The sequence below is a fragment of the Vigna unguiculata genome, chromosome 10 (genome assembly GCF_037176805.1).
Source record: "Vigna unguiculata cultivar grain cowpea cultivar isolate G323 ecotype 2 chromosome 10, ASM3717680v1, whole genome shotgun sequence".
Lineage (NCBI taxonomy): Eukaryota > Viridiplantae > Streptophyta > Magnoliopsida > Fabales > Fabaceae > Vigna > Vigna unguiculata.
This window is the reverse complement of record NC_140801.1, coordinates 37,015,027-37,026,978: the sequence shown is the minus strand read 5'-3', so window position 1 is coordinate 37,026,978 and position 11,952 is coordinate 37,015,027. Positions and strand designations below refer to the sequence as shown.

Genomic DNA, 11,952 nt, shown 5'->3' with positions numbered 1-11,952 from the left:
GGCTGGTGAATAACATGGTTCTAAAACTGTCGGTTAATACCATGGGTTCCAAAACTGCTAGTAAATACTAAGGTTTCCAAACCCTTGATAAATACTAGGGGTTCCAAACTGCCGGTAAACACCAGATGTTTCAAAACCGCGAGTAAGTACAACTTTACTAGAGGTTAGTCAAAATCACGGGGAATCTGTTAATGACGTTGGTTTTCTAGGAAAAAAACAAATCATAGATAATTCCTTTAGTTAGGGTTAAAACCCCTGAAAATGTAAAAAATAACTCCTGATAAAAATTATTTTTTTTTGTAGTGTGTATATAATAATTAACATAATATTGTGTATAAATATTAGAATCTTTGAACAATTTCTAGAAGGAGTGAATCCAAAAATCTCTCAAAGAGAAATAAAGTCTAGGATTACTTTGGATTTCCCAATATTATGATTTCAAAGATACGTAGTATTGTCAATGTTGTTAATTTATCATTTTATATTTACTTATTTATTCATCATTCACTTTTAGGTTCATGATAGGGAAATATGGTTCAAAGTCAAGTTTTGCGAGACATAGTCCAAGGAAAAAAGGTTTTCACTTGGCCAATTTATTTTGTGGATGATTTGAAGATCATGTACATCTTCAAACACTCTTCTGCTATTGAAATGCTTTAGTAGTAATTTTCTGAAGTTGTTGACAGCAGCATCAAAAATGGTCTCTATGTATGACCCAGAAGGTTTAGCCGTGATCAATATACATTGGTCGATTGATAAGTATGACCCAGTCCCTCACAAAAATTTTCGTATTCAACCCATTTAAACTATTGTCACATCAATATACTATATTGAGACAAAGTCTAAACTGCACTTTGATTAAGTTAACGACAATCCCTTCGTAAAATAATATTACTGGAATAAGTATAAGAAGCAAAGCCAGGTGATTAGGTAACACCGAAACACTTGCGTTTTCTTTTTCACATGGTGCATCTCCTTATTCTACTCTTTGATCAAGCACGTACGTAGTTGTTAAGGAATGTTTCGTCATTAAATAAAAAATTAATTGCGGTTAATACAATCTGAAAAGAAATTAATGATTCATCCTTATAAATACCGATCTCCAAATGAATCAAAAACTCACTTCTCACAACATTACATAGCAGAAGAATCGTTTGAGTATACCATAAGGAAAAAAAAAATGAAAGGTGTTTACTTGCTTGTTGCTGTCTTGGCTCTCACTTCCTCACTTGTGTCTGCCTATGACCCTAGTCCCCTCCAAGACTTTTGTGTGGCACTCAAGGAACCCGATGGTGGTACGAAGAAATCTTTATTTTATCTACACGAATTATATTTCTTTTTAGAAAAATTATTTGTTGACAATATTTTTTTACAGACTTGACAAACTTTCTATAAATAGAATTAAATAGATTAATTTTTATTTTTTAATCAAAATATAGAAATAAAGTAGTACCTTTTTTACCTAAAAATGTAGTTTGTCAAACTTTATTAAAATTTTGTTTGTATTATCTTTTTAAGTTTATACTAGGTGTTATAATACCTTTTTCATATCCATGCATTTTTCAAAATATTATTCAAATTATATTAACCAATGCTTTATAATTTGTAGTGTTTGTGAATGGAAAATTTTGCAAAGACCCTAAGACTGTGAAAGCGGAAGATTTCTTCCTACACGTGGAACCTGGGAACACCGACAACCCATTGAATGCACAGGTTACTCCCGTGGCTGTTGATCAACTACCTGGACTAAACACATTGGGCATTTCTTTGGCTCGCATAGATTTTGCACCAAAGGGTTTAAACCCTCCCCACACCCACCCTCGTGGCACAGAGATCCTTATAGTTCTTGAGGGAACACTTTATGTTGGATTTGTAACCTCGAATCAAGATGGAAATCGTCTTTTCACCAAAGTGTTGAACAAGGGTGATGTCTTTGTCTTCCCGATTGGTCTCGTTCACTTCCAACTCAACATTGGATATGGCAATGCAGTTGCTATTGCTGGTCTTAGCAGTCAAAATCCAGGAACTGTTATAGTTGCAAATGCTTTGTTTAAAGCTGTTCCACCTATTTCTGTTGAGGTTCTTGCCAGAGCTCTTCAAGTGGATAACAAAGTAATTGAAGATCTTCAAAGAAAATCATGGTACGGCAAGGACTAGTCAGGCAACATGGTCCATCATTTCTTATTCTACAACTATAATGAATTTCTTATTTCTGTAATCCCTATGCAATAGGACTCCAGATAATTACTAATATAATAAATGAAATGCATGTTGATTGTTATACCTAAGTATTGTTTTTTGTTGTAGTTTGATTTGTTTCTTCCAATGTTTGTCAATCTAATGAAACAACATATTCTTACAAGAGATGTGCTTGGATCCAATATTAGAGTTTTTAAGATAACATGTGATTGATTAAGTTCGGTTTGTCGATGTTTTCCTAAATACTTTCTTGATAATACTATTTGAACGGAATTATATTGTTCAGTGCTTTTTGGTTAGGGATGTTAAAGTGAATTAACCTACTTGTACGAGTTAACTCATCATGGATTTGATAAAAATGAATCAATTCAATCACTCACTTTTTAGAAAGTAAAAAATTTTGTAACCCAGTTTAACTTAACATAGATTAATGAGTTAGTAAGTTGACTCACTTAAAGATTTTCTTTTACTTATTTTATATATTTATTGGAGTATAATCTAACTATATTAACTCAATTATTTATTTATAGTATTATAATCATTGTGTTCATATATTTATGTAATATAGATACCAGTGAAAAACTAAAATGTCCACCTATATAATAAATAAATTAAATTTATAAGCTATTCAAATATTATTTATCAGTATTTAAAAAAAAAATCAAATTATCAACTTACAAAATTAAAAATAGTAAATAATTGAATTTTTTTCCAATTCAACCTGAATTAAATGCATGGTGAATTAAATTGACTCAGAATCTATTTTGACATTCCTATTTAATATAATTTACATAATTATATTACGGCCGGGAACATATTAAAACCTTGTATTTTTATATCAAGAAAAAAATATTCCAATTTGTTAACACCATATGGAAGTGTGTATAGCTTTTACTTTAGATAATAACTTTTACTTTCAAAGTGCATTTGCTATTACTTTAAAAACATCGTATATTTGATGCTAATGATGGCACAAATATTAGCGTTATAATTTTGTGCAATAGATAAAGATAGAAGAAAAGAAAGAAAATAAAATGAAATAAATAAAAACAAACAAACAATTGCGAATTGAAAAAAGGATATGCCTCAAATAAAGAAAAATGTTACAATAATAGAGGTGGTCGACGGAAACTAAGATGGTCGATGAACGTTCTAACATTGGAAATACATGCTGGAATAAGAGAGGTAATGTTCTTCGTATACCAATTTCATAGTTTTTAACATATTTAAATATATCAAGTTTGAATTAACTTTATGTTAAAAAATATTTTATTTTTTTCGATATTTTATTTGATAAGACAGTTTAAATTTAATGGATCATTTTTAGGTAAAATATTTTTATTACTACTAAAGATAAAAAAAAAAAAATTTAAGTAAGAAATCATTGTTAACAAGTAAAAATATTAACGTGGATGCTTTTCCTAATCAATCTAGGTTGCTGACAAATTTTTGCCATAAGTTTATTAAGACTATTTTTACTACTATTAACAAAGATGTTTCTTGATTATTATCAGTCAAATTATTGATATTGAACATAGTTATTTAGATTGAGATCGGTTAGGGTTACTTTTAAAATTAATTTTAATAAAAGAAGGGTTATTTTTACAACTTTGTTGGTTTTTATTTTTTTTTAAGTTCTTATTTTAATTTTGATTGAAAATTTTCTACAACTGACTTTATAAAAAATACAATCTTAGTTAACGCTGGTTGAAAGTTTGCTCAATTAGTATATGAAAAATAATCTAGCAATTTGTTGACAAAAAATAATATTGGTTCTGAGGATAAAAAATAATCGTTGCATACGTCAACCAAAAAATAACTGACAGTTGTCAATTTAAAAAAAAAAAAAACTATTTCATTACCAATAAAAAATATTCTCCTCAACATACTACAAAAAATTGTGTACATAGTGACACTTACTTTTGTATATATATATATATATATATATATTTTTTTTTTATATCAAATGTCACACTATAAAATACATGTAACGAATTTAAAAAAATACTATAGATTTTGTCATCACAAAATATAATATAATAGTCTTTATCAAACTGTTTTAATACTTGTCATTTAATATAATGTACAAAGTGATATTTGAAAGTGTAAATAATATTCACTACAAGAATAAGAATATTTGGTTTTTCTACCAAATAAGGCGTTGGTCACACGTCAGACACAATTAGCGTCGGTCAAAATGACGTAAAACAGACGCAATTATGTTGTTCAATATATAGCGTGGGTTTAGCCGACGCTTAGTAGAAAAAATAAATATAACATTCGTTCAATAAAAAGAGATAAAAAAGATTGAATTTAACATTAAGTATTTAAGGACTAGCGTGAGATGACCGACGCAAATGACGCGAGAATAAAAAAGAAATTGGAGAAAGGGTTTTAAAGTTGTGTTAAGGAAAGGTGCGAAAATGTCATTTTCCCCAAATTTTTCCCTTTTCCCTCACAAACGCATCTTCAGAAACCCTTGCTTTCTTCACTGCATCGCAACGCAATCGCAAGGTCCACGATTTCCCCTTCTTTGGCCTCTGCATTGCGAAGCTAAGCATTGCAAAACACTCCTCCCCTGCAATTGCTAATCTATATTTGACGGCGATTGTGGGGGTGATTGCAATAGTGAATCTGGCAATGATTGCAGCGGTGATTGCAAAGCGCATCCTGAGATTGCGAAGCGTCCCGATTTTGTGTCCATTCGAGCCATTCCAACTGCATTGGTGACTATACCTGGTAAGGATTCAATCCAAGCTTCCATTAGTCATTGATATGAACTGAGAAATCCTAATGAGTGACTAATTTTTTTATGATGGGACCCAGATGTTGAAGGTGATCATGTTGGTAGGAGTTTCGGGTGGAGGTGAAGCTTCTTAGGTGGAACTGAATCCTTCAACCTTTGGTGAAGCTTTAGGAAATTGAATCTTTGGTGAAGCTTCTTGGGTACGTGTGTTGAGTTGCGTAATTTAGTATATATTAACTTGTATATTGTTTAATTTTAGTTTTAATTTGGTTTTATGATTGCGATCAGCTGGTGTTGTGATTGGAACAAATGGTTCTTTGAATCATTGGGGTGAAGCAAAGGCTTTTGGAATCAATTGGTCTTTCCAACTACACCAAATATGATTTGGCTATTTGGATTGATTTTGAAATAGGATTGAGAGGTATAATGTATTTTTGAATGTGTATTATTAATAACTGAACCTATTGAATTAGTTTGGTTCAGTTTGTTTAAAAACCTTTTTCTCAACCTATGCTAAGAACTAAAAACTCATTCAACATGATTCTTAAACTGTAACCTCTTTGCTTTATTTGTTTGGATTTATGAGTTTGGATTGTTCAAAATACTTCATGTGTCTAGAATTGTCCATTTACTTGTAATATTACACACTAGAATTACAATTGTCACTTAACTTGTTAACTTGATATAATGAGCATTAAACAAATATATATTGCATTCATATGTTCCAAGTGAAACACCAGTAGCATTAGTGAGCTTAGAGAAGAAGAAATGGAGACTTTGACAGGGTATCATCTAGTTTATTTATTATACATGGTAATATAACTTTTATAAAATGAATCATTTCGGCTATTGCTTTTAATAAATTGTAATAAACTTTACCTTGTAATTTATGCAGGGGATAGAGCTGATGCTGAGAATCATATCCCAGAAACATGTAATGCTAAACCAGCACATATCAAACAAGGCAAGGTCAATTAACAAAAAACTTCGAGCCTGATCTTTTAGTTGAATTCTTAGGAAAGGTAAATCTTCCTTTATTTGACTTTTTACTTGTGTGTTTGCAATGATAAAAATGTTTGTATGTTGTGTTTAATATCTGGTATTTTTCGGTGTGCACTTGATCATACACTTTTGAGTTGTGATGCATCAATTTGAGGATAGTCTGTATTTTTTTATTGTCATGGCAATGCTTGATTTGTTTCGGCTTTCCTATAAGTCAATTGTGGTGGTAAATTCTAGATTCAATTATGCATATTTTCTTATGCGTCGGCTAAGCGCACGAAAGTTGTTTTAAATATTTTATTTTGTTCATATAATGTGTGGGTTTAATCAAGAAGCAACCATGCGTCCCCAATTGATCGACACAAAGAGACTTTGCATCCCCGAAATTAGCGATGCACCCCTGTCGTCGCTAGACCGACGCCAACTTGCTATTGGAGTCGGTTTTGCCCCAGTTGCGTCCTGTTTTGGCCAATGCTATATGGCTGCATTCTTGTAGTGATTAGTTAAAATTTTCATAATTTCTTTTACTGGAAAACAATTTCAATGTAATAAATAACAAAATATAAGTAATTGAAGTTCAATGTCTATTCAAATAAATAAAGATAGCAATATAATAAATTATTTAACTAATTTTCTTACATAAAAAGTATACCTCATTAACATAAGGATGTACCAAACCAGCCGTAGTTACAACGAAATGTTTTGAAACATCTTATCTAAAGCAATGTAGGCAAGCAATGTTTGTATTTGGTTTTTGAAAGTTGTAACCTCATTTTTGCATATTCACTACCTTATCCTCCATATTTGGTGATGTTGCACGAGGTGAAGCAAATTTTTTACCATTTAATCTTGTAATAGATTGCTTAAAAGCAAGGGTAGGATAAGCTCCATATGACAAGCTCTATATGTCATACTAGAGATTAACATTTTATCTAAACAATTACTTAGATTTACAAGTGAACCTAAGAATAATGATCATAGTACGTTCATTCTAATGCAATTCCGCATTACTAAACATGTCATGATGTGTAAAAATTTTCTCCTCAGCTTCTCACCACCTGATTTCTTAATCAATATGAATTAGACCATCAGTGAAACAAGGTAATGTCTTTGTCTTCTCAATTGGTCTAGTTCACTTCGAACTCAACGTCAAATATGGTAATGTGATTGCTATTGTTAGTCTTAGCAGTCAAAATTCAATAATTGTTATAGTTGAAAATCCTTTGTTTAAAGTTGTTCCATCTATTTTTGTTGAGGTTCTTGCCTGAGCTCTTCAAGTGGACAATAAAGTAATTGAAGATCTTTAGAAGAAATCATGGTACGACAAGGACTATTCGGGGAACATGGTCGATCATTTTTTATTCTACAACTATAATGAATTTCATGTTTCTATCTTCGTCATGCACTAGATCTAGACATTCAAATAATTGTTGACAAAAAGAAGAAGATGGGCATCTTCCTTCAATAAGGAGTTTTGATGATGATGATGATGATGATGATGATGACCTATGGAGAAATGTTAAAGAGTTAAAGAATGCATGGAGCTTGGATTCAAGAGATTAATTGAAAACTTAAAAGTTTAGTTGTTTAGGTTTTGTAATATGTGTATGTTATTTAAAATAGTTAAATTAGTATGTCAAGAGTCAAAAGGCAACATCCAAGCAGTAGAGCACCAAAAGAATTTTATTTATTTGCAAAACTCACTAGAATAATCTATTATTCTTAGTGATAATCGATTATCTCAGTTAAAAATGATTTTTGAGAAAAACCTATGTGATAATCGATTATCATCTGCTGATAATAGATTATCCACGTTGATAATAGATTATCACTACGAGAATTTTTTTTTAATAAATGTTTCCATGATAATTGATTATCTGTGGCAATTATGACTTAACTTAATCTCTAAATAGGCTTCTATAATTAAAGTGGTAGGCTTTTATTTGTAAATAGAGAAGTTAGAGAAGTTTGAGAACTTGAGAACTTTCTATGGGAAGGCTTTGAAAAACCTAGTGTGGGTAGAGCGATAACTTTCATCAAGTGAGATCTTGAGGGATTGAGTGTTGTTGTTGTTATTGCTCGGAGAAGCCGATCATCCTTTATGTGATGCAAAGGATGTGTTCATTCCTTGTGTGATTCAAGGAAGGTGTCTTCATCTCTTGTGGGATTCAAGAGAGGTTTTCATCCCTTGTGAATTTCAAGAGATGTGTTCACCCATTGTGGATTTCAAGGAGGTGTCTTCTAAATCTTAAACTTTCTTATCTGTGATTGTATTTGTGTTTTATTTTAGAGATTGAGTTAATCTCGTTTTTGAAAGATTAACAACTGGACGTACGGTCTTTTGATCTGAATCAGTATAAATACTATATCCAATTTTCTCTTCCCTTATCTCTTTATTTTATTGTGATTATTAAAATAAAGAAATAATTTTAATTGAACTTTTATATTAAAAGGGAAAAGGATAACATGTGTTGATTTAGTTTAGTTTGTCGATGTTTTCTTAAATAATTTCTTGATAATACTATTTGAATTGAATTATATTCTTCCGTTTGTTTGGTTAGTGATGTTAAAGTGAGTCAACCTAACTTACATGAGTTAACTCATCACGAGTTTGGTAAAAGGAAACAAGTTCAAAAATTCACCTTTTGGAAAGTAAAAAAATGTGTAACCCACTTTAACTTAACATGGTTTTTGAACTGACTCGAAGTTATTAAGTTGATTGACTTGAAGATGTTTCTTGTTTTTGTTTTTGTTTTTTATTTTATATATGTATTGCAATACAACCTAACTAGATTAACTAAATTCATTTTTTATAGTATTATAATCAAAGTGTTCATCTATTTCTCCATTATAAAGATAATAGTTGAAAATTAAAATATCAAATTACATAACTTTGCAAATAAATATATTAAATATCTAAACTATTCAAACATTATTAATAAACATTCTAGTATTTAAAAAATTAAATTGTCAACTTACATAGTTAGAAGTAGTAAAATTAATTAGAATAAAAAATGTATGAAGAAAATTGGTAAAAATTCAATAAAAGATCGTTATTAATGGATTACGAATCAACTCACCTTCAACCCGACTGTTAAAAAAATTGACAAGTGTACTTAATCGTATAAGTAATTAAGTAGATAAGTCTAGATATTGTTTCCAACATAGACTCATATTATTTAGAAAAACTATGATTATTTACTAATTAAAGTCAAGAACTTTAAAATAGTGAAAAATATTAATCTTTGTTTATAAAATAATTCAAAAGTATGGAAAGCAAATTAATTATATGAAATTAAAATATATGGTAAAGACTTCACTGAGATGGATTTCATGCATCAAATAAAAAAACACTAAACAATATACTTCCAATCCTAACTCTAGCCTTTAGATCACTTTGTAGCAAGTCTTATTGTCTTAGATACAAGTCTAAGTTTATTAATAAGAATTATAATGTCTTAGAGCTTTCCTTTTTAAAATTTTGCTTTAAGACTTAAGTTAAAATGTTAAGAATGACCAATGATGAACTTTATGTCTAGATGCCCAATCAATTAGTTGTTCGATGCTAGTCTAGGTTCTAATATCGCGTCTAATGATTAGATATCCATAATCAATAATTATCATGCAGTTAAGATTGAGAATAAAACACAAGAGTAGGAAAAAGAAATATATTTGTTAGGTCTTTAGAGGGGGTTTCACCAGGGAGAAACAATACCAATGACATTTGAGCTTGGGATTGATACCACTCTCAATGCAAAACTTTAAGGCATTGAGTTTATGGGTTTTCATTCTTATATAGTGTTCTATTTTCTAATTTCTACCCAATGTGGGACTTAGACTCACACTTGGATTTTCAACAATATTGAATAGCTCGAATCATAAAGAGTTAAGATACATTACATTCAACCCTGTGAATACGGGAGTTAGTTATTCTTATACATTCTGAACACTAGGAAAAGAATAATGATGAATTTCCACCAAAGAATTGATTTCCCTCTCTCTCCTAAAGGAGAGGCTTATTTCCCAAATGGGGTGTTAATATTTAACTATGTAGCGACTTTCAGAATTTGACTGGACTTGAAATTTCTGCTTGAATTTGTAATTGAATTAATTAAATCTATTGATAATTGATTATGTTGATAACTTCTTATATCTCTGATGTTTACACTTATCTGCCAAATATAAACCAAATACTTATCTTTATCAATTTATTAAGTAAAACCTTAGTTATCTAATAAAAGATAAAATAGTTATCTTTTATAAAATTATTTAATATATCTTTAATTATTTAAAAAGATAATAATAAAAATATCAATAAAAAATAAAAAGTAAACATAATAAAAATACGATAATGTCAATTATCACTAGTTTAAACATGTTTAACCTATGGCTCAAGTGATTTGAATATAGTTTGACTTACATTTATAAAACATGGCTTTTTTTTTTCAAACCAACCCAACTCAAAACTTGTAATGAGTTGGGTTAATTCAAAGGTTTAAACTTATTTTAACATTTTTAATTTGATTTATATATTTATATTATGTCCAATAATATATTAAAATATAGCTTTTTATTATCAAGAAAAAAGAAAAATGTCCCTTTATTAATACTATAGAACAATTGTCTATAACTTTTACTTTAGAAACTAACTTCTATTTTTCAAAGTACATATGCCTTTACTTTAAAAATATTATATATTTGATGTTAATGATGTCATAAATATTAGAATGTTATGTAAATAAATTTTGTAGGTTTTCATACTAATCAATTCATTATAGATAACTATTATAAGATCTTAAGATTCATGATTCTCACACATTCACATATATAAATTGTAATAGGATATTAACGTTGATCCATGAGAGATCTATGAGAGATCCAATGAGAATGCATTCTTCAATCGCATTTCTTCAACCTCCTTTTTCCAATCTATCTATTTCCTTTTCTTTCTCCTCTCACACTCTCTTTCTTGGTGGCTTATTGTGAAAAAACCTTATGGCCAGAGACATAACCTTAATCCCTTTTATAAACTAACATCCATCAAGTTGGGTTGGGTTTTATTTTATCTTTAATTTATTTTATTATAACTTCTCACAATAATCAATAGGTCCTTATATTTTATTAAATCACATTTAGACTAATCATAATATTTCAAATAAGTCATATAATATAATTAATTCGTCAATTAATTCTAACATTCTCCCCCTTGACTCATATGATGACATAACATTCTTTGATTTAATATATAAATGTAATGCGCATTAAAAGACCTTACACAAATTGGTTCCATCATTATTCATGATCAAAGATACAAAAATAACAAGAGTCATGGTGGTTTCACATCAGTTAGTCGATATGGTCCATTCCATATAGTACTGTATCATCCCTTTCTCCTTAATATTTAGAATGAGAAATTCATAATGGGTTCAAACATAATATCATTTCAATAATAATAACAATAATATAATGTGCATGCATAAACATAAACATAAAGAATAAAACACAAATTTCAAAAACTTATACATCAAAGAGCTCAAAGTGTCACATAAGCATTAATAACACTAACATTCAACATTTAACATTCACGAGTAGACATAATGCCCATATTCTTTACATGGCCGGCGAAAAATTTGGGCGATAACCCTTTTGTGAAAGGGTTTGCAATCTTAAGATCAGTACTAATATGTTCTATTGACACTCTACACTTTTGAATTCTTCTTTAACGACAAAGTATTTTAATTCCCTATGCTTAGCACCTTTGGAATACTTGTCATTCATAGTAAAAAAGATTGTTGCGAAATTATCACAATAAATTTTCAACGGCTTGGAAATACTATCAACTACTTCAAGTTCTAAAATAAAGTTCTACAACAAATTAAGCCTTAATCGTGGCCTCAAAGCATGTCACAAATTCAGCTTCCATGGTGGATGCAACAATGACGGACTGCTTCACACTTTTCCATGAAATTTCTCCTCCAGCTAAAAGATACACATAATCAAATGTA

At 29.7% G+C, this 11,952-nt stretch overlaps 1 protein-coding gene and 1 long non-coding RNA gene across 5 annotated transcripts; both read left to right on the top strand.

Moving 5' to 3' along the window:
* The first annotated feature begins 1,111 nt into the window (after positions 1-1,111).
* Positions 1,112-2,281, top strand: LOC114167310 (germin-like protein subfamily 1 member 20). The gene is made up of 2 exons (XM_028052363.2): positions 1,112-1,295; positions 1,610-2,281. Exons 1-2 carry the CDS (start codon positions 1,181-1,183, stop codon positions 2,155-2,157), a joined length of 663 nt encoding a protein of 220 aa, XP_027908164.2. The 5' UTR covers positions 1,112-1,180; the 3' UTR covers positions 2,158-2,281.
* Positions 2,282-4,599: 2,318 nt separating this feature from the next.
* Positions 4,600-8,208, top strand: LOC114167649 (uncharacterized). Of its 4 annotated transcripts, XR_014984886.1 has the most exons (5): positions 4,600-4,938; positions 5,026-5,145; positions 5,234-5,366; positions 5,841-5,967; positions 7,204-8,208. It is a non-coding gene; the product is annotated as an uncharacterized LOC114167649 (long non-coding RNA). The 4 variants fall into 4 exon arrangements; XR_003600287.2 differs by having other exon boundaries at positions 4,601-4,938; positions 5,841-8,208; XR_014984887.1 differs by lacking the exon at positions 5,234-5,366 and having other exon boundaries at positions 4,602-4,938.
* Positions 8,209-11,952: the final 3,744 nt, after the last annotated feature.